The following is a 15,191-nucleotide window of genomic DNA, read 5'->3' as shown; positions in this document are numbered from 1 at the left end:
TTTTTTTTTTTTTTTTTTTGCTGTGAGTGAAAAGCCTGAGATGACTGTTCCTTTTGCTCTTTGTAAAATGTAAATTACCGTCAGGATAACAACAGGCTGGAGTACAGGGTTTGCTATTTTACTGTGTACGTGGCGAACAAACTTTGCTGCTTATCTCGGGCTACGTAACATCTCAGGTTGTTTTTTCCACATCTCTACAAACCAAAATTTTTATCTTCCGCTGTCACGCGTGATGAATAGCCAGCGGATGTTAGCGGCGGGTTTTTGAGCAAAGTGCTCAGCCAAATTCTGCGTTTTGTGGCCACTGCAATAAGGCAGACCTTTAATACAAGCCTTTTCCAGCACAGCTGCTGTGCAGAGCCCTTGTCTGCTGAGACAGAAATGTGCCTGAATTTTTTTTTTTCCAGGTATTTTGCTGCTCCTGAGCTGTCACACTGGCTCGTTGTAGGGGTTGCTGGCTGGAGGACTGGGGCAGCCCCCTGTTCGGGAGGTGTGTGAGTTACAGACTTTGTTCTGAGAGGCGTTTGCAGCCAGGCATACGGGTTTTTACATATCGTGTGTATTTTCAGTAAACCTCTTAAGGTGCTCTTTGTGTGACTTCTGCAAATTAGGATGCAGTTACCTTGTTCCCACTGCTGCCTTATTAATTACCGTGATGGACTTAAATTGATTTGGGAAAGGATGTATCACAGAGGATTGTGCCCTTTAAAAAAAAAAAAAACAAAAAACCAACCAAAACCAAACCTGTTCATTAAGTCTCCATCATATTTGGTCATTAATCTTTCAGAAAAATAGGGGATGGCTTAGAGCCAGATTCCTACCTCGGGAGAGCGAAGATGACAACAACTGCTGTCTTCTCTGAGTGACCCTCTGCATTAGGAGCCGTTCAGCTCAGCACCAAGTGAATATTCATGAAAATGCTGCCTTCTTACAGCAGTCATTTGGAAATAGTCCCGTTCCCTTGCCAATCCTGCAGTTGATTTTGTTTGCAGATTGTTTCTATTAGAAACTTGAACCAGAAAATAACAGAATAAGTACGATTTGAAAAGGCGAGGTAATGAAACAGCTGTATCTTGTTTAAACCACTCGCTTGAAATAGCAGGAGCGTGCTTTTGGCCATTTCAAGCACCCTTTTTTTGTATTACTGGGTAGATTTGTGTATGCACACATCTGGGATAGATGCTGATGATCAAGTAGTGGTGTGGTTTAGAATAGAATAACTGAACTACGAGTTAATTTATATGCTTTGAGTTTCATTCCATATAAAAATAAATATTTAAAAAAAAAAATTATTTACCTGAGATTGCACCTGTGAATTATATTGAACGAAATCTGCATAATGCAATAATGCAGAAGTTGCTGAAGGCCTGGTGTGTGCAGGTATGGGAATGGTAATCTACATAGCATGAATAATTTTTTGGAATTATCAGTGACGAATATTCTCGTGCAGGGAACAGCAGAGTAACTCTCATTGTAGCTATGACAATGTATTTTTACTCTCAACTAATTTTCAAATATGTCAAACTAAGCTTTTTATGTTATTTTTAAGTGGAGTATTTCCTCTGAAAAGGTCTGTAGCTTGCACACTGCAAAGCGTGGCTTAGTCGGATGCGAAAACCTGGTAAATACCCGGCGTGGCTTGCGCGTGCTCGTTCCGACAGCCAGCGCTGGCTGTGGGCGGCTGGAGCTGCTTTTCTCTCATGTATGCTCTTCCTATTTGGAGTCTCATTTTAACTAATTATCCTTAAAGAATAGGATCTCTTTTGGTTACATTCGGGCACGGCAGAGTTGTTATCCGGACCGTTCTGTGGAGGTATTTACTTTTAAGATGCTGAGATGTGGCCGAGATGAAACCGCGTTATCGACGTCGCGGCTGGCGTGTTTTCCCTCGTAACGGCTGTATTTCGTATTGTCGTTAAAGGGCTTTGAAAGACTTGCTGGGCCTCTGAGCTTCGGTTTTGCTGATTATTTCAGTGCTGAAGGGCAGGGGCTGTGACTCGGTTAGCTCAGATGTACTCTGTAATAATGCTGTCAAGCTCATAAATGCCCTAAGTTTGTTCGTGTTGTGTACGTTTTGCTGCTTCTTCCCAAAATGGATTTTCCTAGCCCTCGTGCTGCTCCTTTGCTGGTGTTTAGACCAAGTTTCCCTGATCCTTTTCAAATCCTTCCCTGTGCTCAATTCCGAGAAGAAAAGCATCGGCTTTTGCTAAGGGGCCTCTAAATTAGCAGGAGAGGTCTGACTTGGACCAGATCTGAATTCCCTCCAGTCTCTTGCGGGTATTCTTACACACACTCCGCTTGGAAGGCTGACTTTATTTTATCCCGGAGAATGCCTCATTTGGAGTTTTGGAGGGAAATAAATGACCGAAATTGTAGTGCTAGTTGATACGACTAAGGCGCAAGCTTTTATTGTGCTTCCTTCTTCGGCAGGCGGTTTGAGTAATGCTAATAATTAGCGCCTTTGTTAGGAGGATTCGGGGGGTCTGTGGGGTGGCTGAGACCCAAGAGAGCCGTACTGAGTCAAGGTGGAGCATGGAAAGCGTTGTCTTGCTCTAGCTTGAATGCATAAGCTCTGCAGGTGGCTGTTGTCTGCCCAGGCTATGTTCACGGTAGGAAATAGTTCAGCCCACAGAAGGGAAGCTGCAGAGTGCGAAATGAAGGGCCAAGGACCTGGTGCCCACCTTGTAGGTGTTTTTGGGACTTTAGTTTGGGTCTAAACCTAGATTGAGCCTTCTCAGTTCTTCACTTGCACGAGTCACTTGAGGATTCTTTTGCAAAATGTCATAACGTGGTGGTTACTTTGCGTTGGCAGCTGAACTTGACAGCCTGAGGGGAAGACTGGAGGGTTCACCCGAGCGTGACTCACCGTGTGGGGATCGCTGTAGTTGTAGGAATTGAAAGGATCCCAGGAAAAACACGTCAGTGGTTTTGTTACACGTTTTCTGTCATAACGTGACACTGGCAGAGGCGGTTCTAGAGACAGCGGGTTGGATTGCCTACCCCTTTGGGTGGTCTCCCAGAGAAGGCTTGAACTTTGAGGAATCTGAAATCTGTATCTTCAGAAACAACTCCTTCCTTACTCAGCTTTGCAGAGTGGCTACTAAGAACTCCAGACTTCCAACCCCATTGCACGCCAAACCAAAACTGCGCGTATAATTTTATGGACGCTCATAAAACTTTAGAATTTTCCATTTATGTCATCAAAGAAATGAATTAATGGTGGTGTTATTCCTGCGACGGTGGTGCCTCCTGTAGTGAATATGATGGCCGTTGGTATTTGATTAATACTCAAAGAATCAGTGTGGTATTGCGCCTTTGTGTGCTCCAGTTTGTATAATTTAATAGAAAATAAAATAAACTCAGTCATAAATCCTTTAACTTCTTGTTTGTATTTCCTTCGAGTTCTGTATGTGGGAGATATTTCAAGTAGCTCTGTTGTTCTTCGGTGTTGTTATAGATGTGAAGCTCGTAGCTAAAAGAGGATCTTGCAATCGCATGAAATCTATTTTTGTTTCAATACTTGATGTATCTAAAACTATTTACACAAAATAATTACAAGCTCACGTTCCTGTAATATTTTTTTTTACTTCTCTGCAGATGGGCTTTATTATATTTTCAGGGAAAATGTTGGAATTTTTTTCCAAGGGATAAGTACAGGGCCACCATGTGTTGTGCTAAAGTTCACGTCCTGTTAATGAGCTCGGCTGATGGCCACATGGATGAATCTTGCCTTTTTTTTTTTTTTTTTTTTTTTTTTTTTTTTTTTTTTTGTGCTGCAGGTCCAAGGAGCTAATAAAGGAAGCGATCCTTGACAATGACTTCATGAAGAATCTGGAACTGTCTCAGATCCAGGAGATTGTGGATTGTATGTATCCCGTGGAGTACGGCAAAGACAGCTGCATCATCAAGGAAGGAGATGTGGGCTCCCTCGTGTATGTCATGGAAGGTACGGTTTAAAAAGCCAATAGTTCTTTCCTTTTTTCAGCACATACAAGGACAAAAACTTTCTTCCATGGGAAAAATCATCTCAAAGAAATAGGTTAAAGATGTTGTCTAAATATGGTTGTTGAAAAATTGTGTGGACTGCTTTTGCATGGAAAATTTCTGACTAGATTTGTGTGCCGCCCTATATAAAGAAAGAGGGTGAAAGATCTGTTGGAATAAACCTCTACTAAATATAGTTCTTTAGCTTTGAGGTGATACCGACGGTTTGCTGTGTAAGTTATGGACTTAGCAGGAAGAATGGTGCGATGGAAATGGCTGAAAAGGAGGAGAATGTGGTCATGGCTGGCTGCCTTACAGGGCGCGGTGAGGACAAGCTCACACACGTTGATGAAGCACAGGGGGCTCTCTGCAGAAGCAGTGCATCGTGTAATAGAAGACGGTGTTTTTCTGTCCTGTGCACAAAATGAGTGTAGCATCTGCAGTTTAGCACATCTGATTTGTCACAGCGTGTGTTGTGACAGGGTTTTGTTTCCCTGCTGGAATGTGAGAGCAGTGGATATTCTGTTGTTTTTGGGAGCTGTCAGCTTTCTGAAAGTCCTTTAGCAGGATTGGTGTTGCCAGTGCCCTGCTTCTCCAAAATGTCAGCTATTTGCATTTTGTATCTTGTTCTTTCCAAGTTCTCTAACTCTTCACGTGCCAAATTGGGCATATTTTATGGATGTGGCTTTGTTTTTCAAGGAGCTGAGTGTTTATCTGCAGGAGTTACTAAGATTGCTCAAACCTTGTGTCCATCTACTGCAGCATCCCTCTTCTGAGAGTGACTGATAATGAGTTCCGAGGCAGACGTCACTGCTTTAATTCCAGTAATGCAACGATTGAATTCTCGGTTTGATTTGGTAGAACGCAAATGGATAGATGCTTGTAAAATTCTTGCTCCTTACCAGAGCCATCTGGTAGACTCACAAGCATTTTGGCCAGATAACATCTGAGGGGAATGGAGGTTTCTCGAGGTTTTTCTTGAGCAAATAAGGGAAAACTACAGATTATGTGTAACTTGTGTGTTTATATGTATGTGTACATATGCAAATCCGTTTCTTAAACTGTTCTTTTAAACAAAAATATTTTCAAGGCAGTAAGCCATCCTTTAAACGTGGTTTCCTGCCAGACTCTTAATGCTGTATAGTTGCGAATGCTCTTCACTAGTTTCCCAAAACAGCTTTAATGTTCTGTACTTTTAAGGTTAAGTCCTTTCTCAAGGCAGAGGTTTAATTCCTTCAGCTTCTAATATTTTTAAATTTTGCGTATTCAAATGGCATTTTGCATGATGAGGTAGTTGTGGGAGGTGCCAAACCAAATTACATGTTTCCACCCCCAGCGTTACATGGAACGATTTAGGTTTTCACTCCTCCCTTTGAATACAGAGACTGCTTTGATGAGGTACGGCATCTGTTCTACTGCTAATAAAAAACGGCTTTAAAATAGTATTTGAATAGTAATTTTTTTCATAGTAAAATGTGGAGGTTTCTCACCGCACGGATCTGTGCTTGCTTCTCAAAACGCCACCACATCAGAGGCACGCTCGCAGTATTTTTGCTGCACGGCTCGTTTGGAACATTGCATTCAATGGTGCCCTTTGAAAAACACCATAAAAGAGGACGGTGTCAAAATCTGTGTATACTTCTCTCCCACTCAGCTTCCTCCCATTCTTTGGAGAGGTCTGGGGGGGATTTATGGGCAGACGTGTTGTACCGTGTCGTGTTTTGAAGTATTGAACACGGCCTGTTACTTAGATGACCCTTTATTTGATGTCCGTTCGTTGAATTGACCAGATGTTTCTAATTGTTGGTCCAACTCTGTCCCTCCATTTTTGATTCTTGCCTTCTAAAACAACTGCATGTCAAAGACAACTTTTGTGGTTTTTGGGCATTTCAGCTCATCCTTGCTCTTCTGGCAGCTGTCTATGTATGAGGGCATGAGTTGGCTCTCCCCCAGTCTTCGGTTGGCCTCGTAACTTAATTTAAGATTATTTAGATAGCTCCGTAAATATGCATAATGCTTTACAAACAAAATTATGAAGAGTTTATAGTCTATGTTTAGACATAATGCAATGAGTGATGATGAAGTAATGGGAATGGAAGGAGACATTATCAAATGGGGTGGATTATGGTTAGGAGAGCAGGCTCACTTGCTCAATTTGGCTTATCATTCTGTCTCCTCTCGGTTATTATCTCCCCCCTGTCCCCCAGCTATAAACTTTATTCTTTACAAAACTCTATTGGAGAAACCCATCTTTGAGGATTATGGAGAGGTATTTTCTCAAAAATCAAATAAACGCTGCAATGAGTATGACTAAAAATTACTCATGTGGCGCATTTGATAAGCATACTCCTGTGCGTGTTTATAATTTGTGATTCAACGTTTAGATAGAGCCTCTTACCAGAAGTCTGAGTTAGCTATTGGTGATGTTTCCTTAGGCTAATTTTAAATTATAATTTAAGATGGATTTGAAAACATCCATAATTTTCACAGTTACTTTCTGCGTTTTCATACAGTAGTAGTCTCTGTTTTAATTTTCACCTCTAGACACGAGAACTACTCCTGGTGAGACCTTCGTAGTTATGACCTTGGAGTATTTTGGTTCTTTACCATGGATGTTAAAATACACAGTGTATGTGACACTTGCTGAGCCTGGTGGATCTTGAAAAGGCTGGATAATGATGAGTGCTGACCTCCGGACTTTATCTTCACTGTGGCTTATTCCATGTCTTCCATCAGATTTCCTGCCCTCCTTGTATCTTTTTGTTTTCATGAGCCAGAGCAGCACTCATATGAACAGATTAGACTCCAGAGATGAGAACTCAGTTAATACAGTGGAGTTTGAGAAAACTATGTGAAAGCCCGAGGATCGCCGTTTCCACCAGGTCTGAAGCTTTGGAAGTACTGGCTTGGGTTGAATTTGGGCTCTGGGTCTGTGGGGAGAAAACAAAGCTCTCACGAGCTGAAACTGAAACTTCTCAGGAAGCAGAATCCCAAATTTAGGCCTGCTTTCCTTTTAGTTTTGCTTCTGGGCTGAGTCTAGTGGTAGTCTGTGTCTTCCTGGCCAGATTTCCACCTCATGGAGAATAAGGGCCCTCAGCTTACCTGTTTTCAGAGCTTCAGGCCTATTGCTGGCCTCACTGTGTCCCAGTCCTTAAACCACTGCGTTTCTGTAGCACCACCCTGCTTGTTTGCTTAGTTTAGTCCTCTGAGGTGACCGAGTCTGGATTGTGGCACAGACCACCTTAGAAATGCCTTAGGTGTTGAATGCAGATAGCCAGGGAAACACTGTCCAGTTAACAAGATTCATGAGGTTGGTGCCGATGTTTCTTTCTCATTTTTCCAAGAGGAGGAACCCACAGAGAGGCACAACAACCCGACGGGCTCTACAGAAGGCACTGTTAGATAGGTGCCAGGGTGGGAGAGAAGGTAGGATCGCAGTCGGAGCCCGATGGAAAGAGACCTCCTTATGGCTTTGTACCTTACCTGACCTCAGTTGGGTTTCTGCTCTTTACAGACTGTTCTTTGCATTTTAAATATTTCTCTGTTCCTTAGCAGCGGTGCTGTTGTCAGGTATCTGTGTGATCGTTAAATAGTAACGCAAGCCAGGGCCTATGCCTGTGAAGGACTGCTCAGGATAGAGACCTCAGCGAGGGCGTGGAGAGCCGTTGGATGTGGGCAGCTGCAGCAACCTGTTTCCTTGGTGGCGTTTTGCGCAAGTGGAGCGTTTCTTATCCCCTCCACGGTTTCTCCTTAAGCCCTATGGGAAGGGAGCTGGTTATAATGGACTCTTGAGGCAAACGGCACGTGCCCGCTTGAGTGGCTGTCAGGAAGAAGGATTTATATGAAGCGGTAAGGTAGGAACTGGTATCTCACCAGGTTCTGAAATGATTTGGGGCAGGGAACATCCGTTAATTCCCCGTGTTCATTAAGTCGCAGGCAAACCCCACGGCTTTTGCATATTAACTGAGTTGGGTGAAGAGATGCCCTTGGTCTCCAGCATCAACATAAAAATTCCCTTAGAGCTGTGCTTTGAAGGTGGAAATGAACTTATTTGTGATAGAAGCAAGTATTCATTTGGGGCTGAAGTTGCTGGAAGCGTTCAGCATGGATGCTCTGACCACCTACGGCAGCAGTATTGCTCCAGGCTGATGAGACCGGGAGTCAACGAAGGGAAAAATGCTGCTGTGCCTTATCCACCTGACTGGTCTACACTGGCACTCTTAACTCTGCAGTAAAAGAATTTTGAATAAAATAAATGTTATCAGAAATACTACCTTACTTCTGAGAAAGTGTATCGCTCTAAGAGCGGTTCAACAGATTGTTTATATTAAAATTGAAGTTTCTTTTAGAGCCAGAAGAGGTTCTTGGTGGTTAATCATATTCTGCCTCTAAAATTAGTCCACCACCTCCAGTTTTCTTTAAGGAAGAAACCAAACATTTTCCGTGTTCTAGTTTTGCAGGTTTGCATTCGTTGACTTCTTTGTCGTTGTGCCTTCTTGGGGCATAACATTTCCAAAATTTTCTGAAAGCGCTTAAAAATGTGAAAAGCTGGAAAGGTCTCTTTCAGAGAGATGCATCTAGATCTGGCCGGTGTTGACAGGTTTGAGTGATGCGTGGGTGTTACCTCGCACTAATGAGGATAAATGTGATATCCCACATCTGAAAGCAAATGTTTCCTCTTGTGCTCCCTCTCTGTCTGAACCTGTCAGCTGCAGTATGTCACATTTGCCGGCTGCATCGTGAAAGGAAAATCTGTCGGCAGAGCTGTAGGTAAATCAGGTGGCAAGGTACAGGTTTTAGGCTCTCGTGTGAATAACAGTTGTGCTGTTAGAAACAGTTGCTCTAATTTTTTTAGAAACTATGTTAATAGGTGTAAAGAGTCCTCACTTTGTTTGTTGCTATTCCCGTGAAGTATGGAAGAAATAACACAGGGGAAAGGTTGGTTCAAATACTTGGATTAAGCGTTTTGTTGCTCGTGGGTGCGTATTGGCAGCGGGTGCTGTAACGTCCTCCCTGACTGTTTGCAGAAGGACCGATTAATATTGGGGTTGCACCTCTGCACCACACCTTGAGAACGTGGGTGAAGAAAAATAGCTCCATCAGTACCCTGTGGGCTCCTACTTCTGTAGGCGTGCAAAGGGAAGAAGCAGCTTAAGAATCCATGTAGAGAAACAGCCTACTCTTCCTCCAGCCCTTGGTTTAGTAGTTTCTCTCTCTTAAACTTTGTTTTATTTTTGTCTTTAATCATGGAGATGAATCTTTTATTTTTACAGGAGATTTTGTTTCTTGCTTTATTCTTGGTATCTTCTTCAAAGCAATGAAGCATCTATTTGTGACTTCCTCTGGCAACGTGATTTTTTTTTTTTTTTTGGGAGTCAGAGATGCCTTGGGAAGGAATGTATTCCTAGAAACTGCAGGATTTGCCAGGACATCAGGCTTGGTGTTGATAAGGGAGGACAAACAAAGTCTCTGTATCCATTTGAACTACAGAGAGAAGTGTGAGCAGCTGTAGAAGACCTTCTGTCAGAGGTAGTAGAGCTGTCTGGTCTCAGATGGGCGAGATCCTCAAAGAAGCTCCTCAGTCTCTGGGGATCTTTGCTCAATCAAAACGAAATCAGGTATATTGATACTGTCTGCATCCCTCAAGACATCACCTTGCTGCCTCCTGCGGGTTATCACAGCCCTTGCCCAAGTTTTGTGACGCCGTAAGATGTTATCATCAGTCTGTCGGCCAGTGCGCTAACACGTGTTCTCAGTCTGAGGGTGTGCTGGAGTGCATCGCCCTCTTTCTCTCCTGTTTGCTTTTTCCTGACTGTGCAGTTACGTGGTTTTTTACCCCTAACTGGCCAATGATCGCTGCAGACTCTTGGATGCTGTGTGCAATCACCCACAAATGCTGCTTTCAGTCTGTCTCTGTGACATTCTCCCTCTGGATGCCTCTTTTATCTCTTTATGAACTGCTCTCAGAAGGAGCCGATTTAGTGGCACCTAATTGCTCTTCTAGCCCTCAGGTCTTCTGAGTCGGTTCCTTCTCTTCTCAAGAGAAAGGATTTGGTGGGACGGATTCTTCCAAATGAAAGAGAGATGGAGAACAGAGACGGATTTTGGGTTTAAGTAGGCTGAATGACTTTGGTCCCAAGTGCAAGTCCAGAATAGCAAAATGGGGGAAGTGGTACTGCCACCTCAGTGGAGAGAGCGCATCGTGTCTCTTGACCTGCACGGCGTTTATTTTTATATTGCTGTGTGCTGCAAGAGGTCCCTTTATTGCAGCCTGCTGCTGTTGTCATTGCAAAGTCCAAATGCATGAGCTCCTTGTTGGTAGTCACCAACACTGATGATCATGATTCATCTCAAAGAAAACCGTATTGAAGGGTTTATTGTGTTGTTTTTTGGATTTTTCTTTTTTTCCCCCAGTGCTAGTGAAAGGATGCTGGCTGGAACAAATTTGTAAACTCTTTAGTCTGTTTTTAATTTGTTTAGTCTCTGGGGCGAAGAGTGAATATAGTTTCCGGTTGAGTCAATTGAATCCAGAGATGCTGGCTGAACTCTGCATCTGCCAGGGCGTTTCGGGTCGGTCTCGTGCTCTGAGATCATTCCCGGAGAGATGGAGTTGAGCCCGTGTAGGTAGGGATTTGCTTGACGTGCATTTGGTCACTTATGCCCCAAGAGGAACCTTGCTGGACTTCCTCCAGATTGGTGGTCCTTCGGCACACCATGATGTTTCTGCCTTTTTGGTGTAGGACCAGAGAGTTTTGAGTGCTCTTTCCAAATATATTCCTGACAATGTAGCTAGGTCCTCTGAGGTATGTTCCCACCTTCCTTCATCTCCCAAGGACGCTTGGGGAGGTAGCAGTAGCTGCATCCATTGCAGTCAGCGCTTTTCTAACACTTCTGCTTCTAAGACTTATCTTCTTGAGGGCTTTGGATCTGCCTTCCCAAGCAAACGTCAAAAAATAGCATCTCATTGCATAGGTGTTGGATGGCTCGTGAGGTTGGAGAGCGTTCACTCATTGTCCGTAGGGAGTGCTGTGTAGGAAGGAATCAATTAGACCTTGATGGCCCAGTGGGATTTTCTGTGCAGCGTGCCAACAGATCACCGCCTCTGAAGAACTACCTTTCACAGGACTTTCCATTAGGTTTGTGAAAATGTACTGTGGCAGCGGTTTCTTCTGTGCACTCCTCTGTGTAATGTTTTTGTCTGTTTCTTCTCCTCGCTTTTTTTTTTTTTTTTTTTTTTTTTTTTTTTTTTTTTTTTTTCTCCTCCTGTATCTTGCTGTTGCAGAGTTTGGGCAGGAGGAGGATTTTTTCCTGTGGTCAGAGATACTGCTTCTCCCTGGAGTGCTGCAGCCTTTGTGGGTTTTCTATCTTTTTTTTCCCATGGAAAAAAGTGGTTTAGTGGTTGTTGTTCCTCTGGGAAATGTGTAATGCCTCCCCACATCTCCCATGTCCAGTGCTGGGACCACTAGATATCAGGGCAAGACCTTTTTCTGGGGCTCTCTGGGCTTTAAGAGATTCTAGGATGGATGTCTTCATTCCAAAAATCACCCTACTGCAGAGCAGACTCTGAGGACGTGCTGGAGAGGTCAAGGGCAGAAATACCATGTCATTGGTGTGCAAGACGTCTCAGGAGCTACCTGTTGGAAAGTGGCCTCTCGTGGAGCAGGGTTTTTGTATAGCTTGAAGACTGTTTCTTGGGCAATGCAGTGACGTTAAGAGTATTCCTGGAGCTCCTTATGCACGTGGGCTGAAGGAGCAAGGGACGTTACCAACCAGGTTCCTTAAACCGTGCTGTCAGCACGTGTTTCCACATCTGGTGCTGCTTCCCCTGTATCTCGCAAGTCCTGGGGAAGAGTCTGTAGGGCTGAGATCTCGGAGCGTGTCTGGTAGCTTCCCCTTCACGACGCACTCACCTTTTGGGTGGTGTATCTCTATAGGATTTCTGTGGCGTTTAGCCCACCTCCTTTGGAGAAGATCAGGTTTGTTTCTAACCCTTAGTTGATGCTTTGAGACTGTTTTACGTCTAGCCTGAGTATTTGCAACAAACTTGGTTATGCTTGTCTTTAAGGGAACAGTTTTATTATTTTTGCTGTTGTTTAGTGATTGTACTTTTATATCACTTGCCCGTAATTCCAGCCGTGCCCCTGGCCAGGCACGTGATGAAGAAAGACAACCTGATACATACGTTTGCATGTACTTGGTGCCCTTGACAAATCACCGTAATTTATGCACTGGATCAAAGAAGCAACGGTAGGTTCGCTGCAGCAGTCTGGGTCTTCGTTTCAATCTGCTTCAGCATTTAACCCGGGGCTTTGTGCGTCTTCCCAGGCTCTTGTGAGCTGTGAAAGTGACAAAATCCGTCAGTATAAAGTTGGAGCGGAAACCTGGTTGTTAATCCTTGGGGATTTCTTCATTGTCCTTCACAGAAGTTGGGCGCTATTCCAGCTGGGAGTTACTACAATTCATATTGAAATTTGATTTTTCTCTCCCTCTTTTTTTTTTTTTTTTTTTTTTTCTTCTAGAAGTCAAAACTGATTATTTATTGGTTATGAAACTCCACAAGTGTTTCTCACTAGGTATTTTCACATAAGTAGGTAAAGTGTGGACTCTGCGTGGCTGCCATATGGAGGAGTCTTGTGTTTGCAGGGTTGAAGCCCAGCCTGCGTGAGCACTGTTACAGCTGTGTGTCTCTGTATTTTGCCAAATTTTTATCAACTTAAAGCAATCATGCGGTATCTGATAAACTGAATGTTCAGGTGCTGTGTGCATTTACTGCGTGGTGTTAGCCAGCCCGGTGTGCAGCCTGTCTCTAAGAGAAACAGAGTTGCGTGCTGTTGTTTTCGTATATAACACAATACAAATGCAAATCCTCCACCATTATTGTCTCGTTGTTTTAGTTGTACGGTGTTCTAATAATGAACTCTTCTACAAGTAGTTATTTACTCCTACTAGTGACAGCAAACATTTCTCATACTTCACGAGATGAAATGGGATACGAAATTCCAACGATCGGAGCGGCGGTGTTTATAGGCAGCGATGGTGCTCGTGATAGTTTGAAATGTCTTCTGTATAAAAGAATCATTTTTAAAGCTGCAGAACTAGCTCTTCATACTTTAAATGCAATAATAATAACTATAATACTGCTACAACGTGAAGTTTCTCAAGGTGTTGCCAGACTCTGACCCGCACAGCGAGTGACGCCTTTCCGGGAATGCTGCCGGCACCTGAGGGCTCAGTCTCGTCTCTCTCCTCGCTCCAGCCCGGCTGCCAGCACAAGCTTCCCCGTTAGATTTGGACGAGAGAGGGCTGCTGGCCAGTTCTTAAGCCATGCTGTAAACGTTTTCGTGTCAAGATGACCTCAGAATATTTTCGTTTTCAAAACAAATGCCCAGCTTTTGCTGGTGATTTACTGCTATTGCCATTTCATTCGTCGTTATCTCAGAATCTGAAGTTCCCGCTCTCTTTGCAGCGTAGTACTGAACTAGGCTGGTGCAGATTTAGCAAAAGCTCCAGGCTTCATTGCTTGGGAGGAGTATTCAGAGTTTATCACATAGATCTGTTGTTCTGTAAATGCGTTTGTACAACCTGGTTGGTCAGCGGGCAGCCAAATATTCATCTTCCCTCTTCAGGGAAGAAAATGCATAGGTGTAACCTCTTTACAATAGTTCCCGCTGTATGGGAAACATAATGAATGTGTATTTTTTCCCCCACATAAGATCATAGTTGATGTGCTCTTTATTTTTCTATTTCTCAGCAGTTATGCAGAGACTGCTTTGTGGTTAAGAGGGTTTTATTTACAAAATAAATTGGTGAGATAAAGCCTCATTCATTTTATTAATAGCAGCTGAAAAGGGAGGCACAAATGTCTTGTCTCCCCCACTGTTCCATGAATCCCTTTTATTCAAACTCCCACAACTGAAATGTGAAATAAAAGGACTTTTCATCATAGTAGTGAACATGAAAGCGCCTGGATTTTGACCTTTGTTTCTGCCCTTTAAAATACCCGGCTACACGACTGAGTCTGTATGCAGATGGAGACTGCAGTGTTAGCAACCCAAACGATTATTAAAGGAAGATTAGAGGCAAAGCGTTCCCTTTTGTTAGGCTTGATTTGCTTCGGATCGCTTGTTTACTTTGAAAACTGATCTGCCAAAAAAAAAAAATAACCAAACCGTGTGAGCCCTTTCTTACTGCTCTAGGTTGTACAAAAAAAGCTCAAAATAAACAGGTTGGAGGAGAAGGAGGGAAAGGTTTCCTGCTTCTTGTTTAAACTGGGAAGTCAGGTCACTTCTACCTTGTAAGACTGAAGAAGTTGCTTTGAGCCGTCTTGGTGACCCTCTGCCTCTCGAGCCCCATCTCCGGTTTATATTCGGCGCGTACAACGCGGTCACCGGGTGCCGAAGGCCGCTTCTCAGAAGGGCACAGCACTGCGCACACCGCCGCTTCCAGCTCCCCAGTGATGCCAGTTGGTGCTGGGTTTGGTTCCAGTGGTGACTTAGTCACCGCTGTTCCTGCAGCGGTGGGTGAAACGGGGAAATCCAACAGCAATTCCTCGTGGTAAAACACACGGCAAAATTTCTGTGTGTGTTCATGTGCCTTCAACACTTTGCCTTGGTTGAACATCTCTTTGCCCCGGGGGAAATTCAGGTGAGATTTCATCTCTCCCCTCTTACCAGTGGGGAAGAACTCCCACGGATTCGGATGGCCAGGGCTCTCTGCAGAGAGGAACTTTGGCAGGGAGAAGTCCTGTCAAGGGTACGTTAGAAATAAGGGAATAAAGCCAGGGAGATGGGAAGTTTTGATTGCGTTCTTCGGCAAAGTTTTTGTATTTTGGTTGAATACATTGGTTTCGGTCTCAAACTCCTGTCTAGGCCTCGCCAGTGAGTTTTGGGGAAATATGAGAATTTTACTCTTAGGAAACAAATCTTTAAGATATTAAAATGTCAGATCAATGTTTTCACTGTGTTCTTCTAAAATAATGGAAACGACAATGTATCCTGGCAGCTGCTATTCCTAGCCCATCCAGGCACAGATGATAATTGAATGCAGTTTGAATATTTAAGATTGAAAAACTAATAAAAATAAGATGTTTGCCATCCCTTGTGCTGAATACTCTTATAACCTCTCGTTTCTGACTGGAAGCAGCTATTTTACGGAACAACTGGAACATGAAATAGCGCTGGGTAGGCTTTCTCATGGTATAAATAAAA

The 15,191-nt window shown here is 43.6% G+C and overlaps 1 protein-coding gene across 3 annotated transcripts in view; it reads left to right on the top strand.

Annotated features, from left to right (window-relative positions):
• PRKG1 (protein kinase cGMP-dependent 1) overlaps positions 1–15,191 on the top strand; it is a 444,044-nt gene that overhangs the window by 54,612 nt on the left and 374,241 nt on the right. For all 3 annotated transcript variants that reach the window (XR_015259127.1, XM_086752825.1, XM_086752824.1), the window contains exon 2: positions 3,780–3,946. Coding sequence is in view for 2 of the 3 variants with exons in the window: in XM_086752825.1 (XP_086608951.1) it covers positions 3,780–3,946 (167 nt within the window). In the remaining variant the exon portion in view is untranslated. The remainder of the gene's footprint in view (positions 1–3,779; positions 3,947–15,191) is intronic.

This window comes from Chlamydotis macqueenii, chromosome 7, assembly GCF_036417535.1.
Source record: "Chlamydotis macqueenii isolate bChlMac1 chromosome 7, bChlMac1.mat, whole genome shotgun sequence".
Taxonomy (NCBI): Eukaryota; Metazoa; Chordata; class Aves; order Otidiformes; family Otididae; genus Chlamydotis; species Chlamydotis macqueenii.
This window is presented reverse-complemented; position numbering and strand designations above follow the sequence as displayed.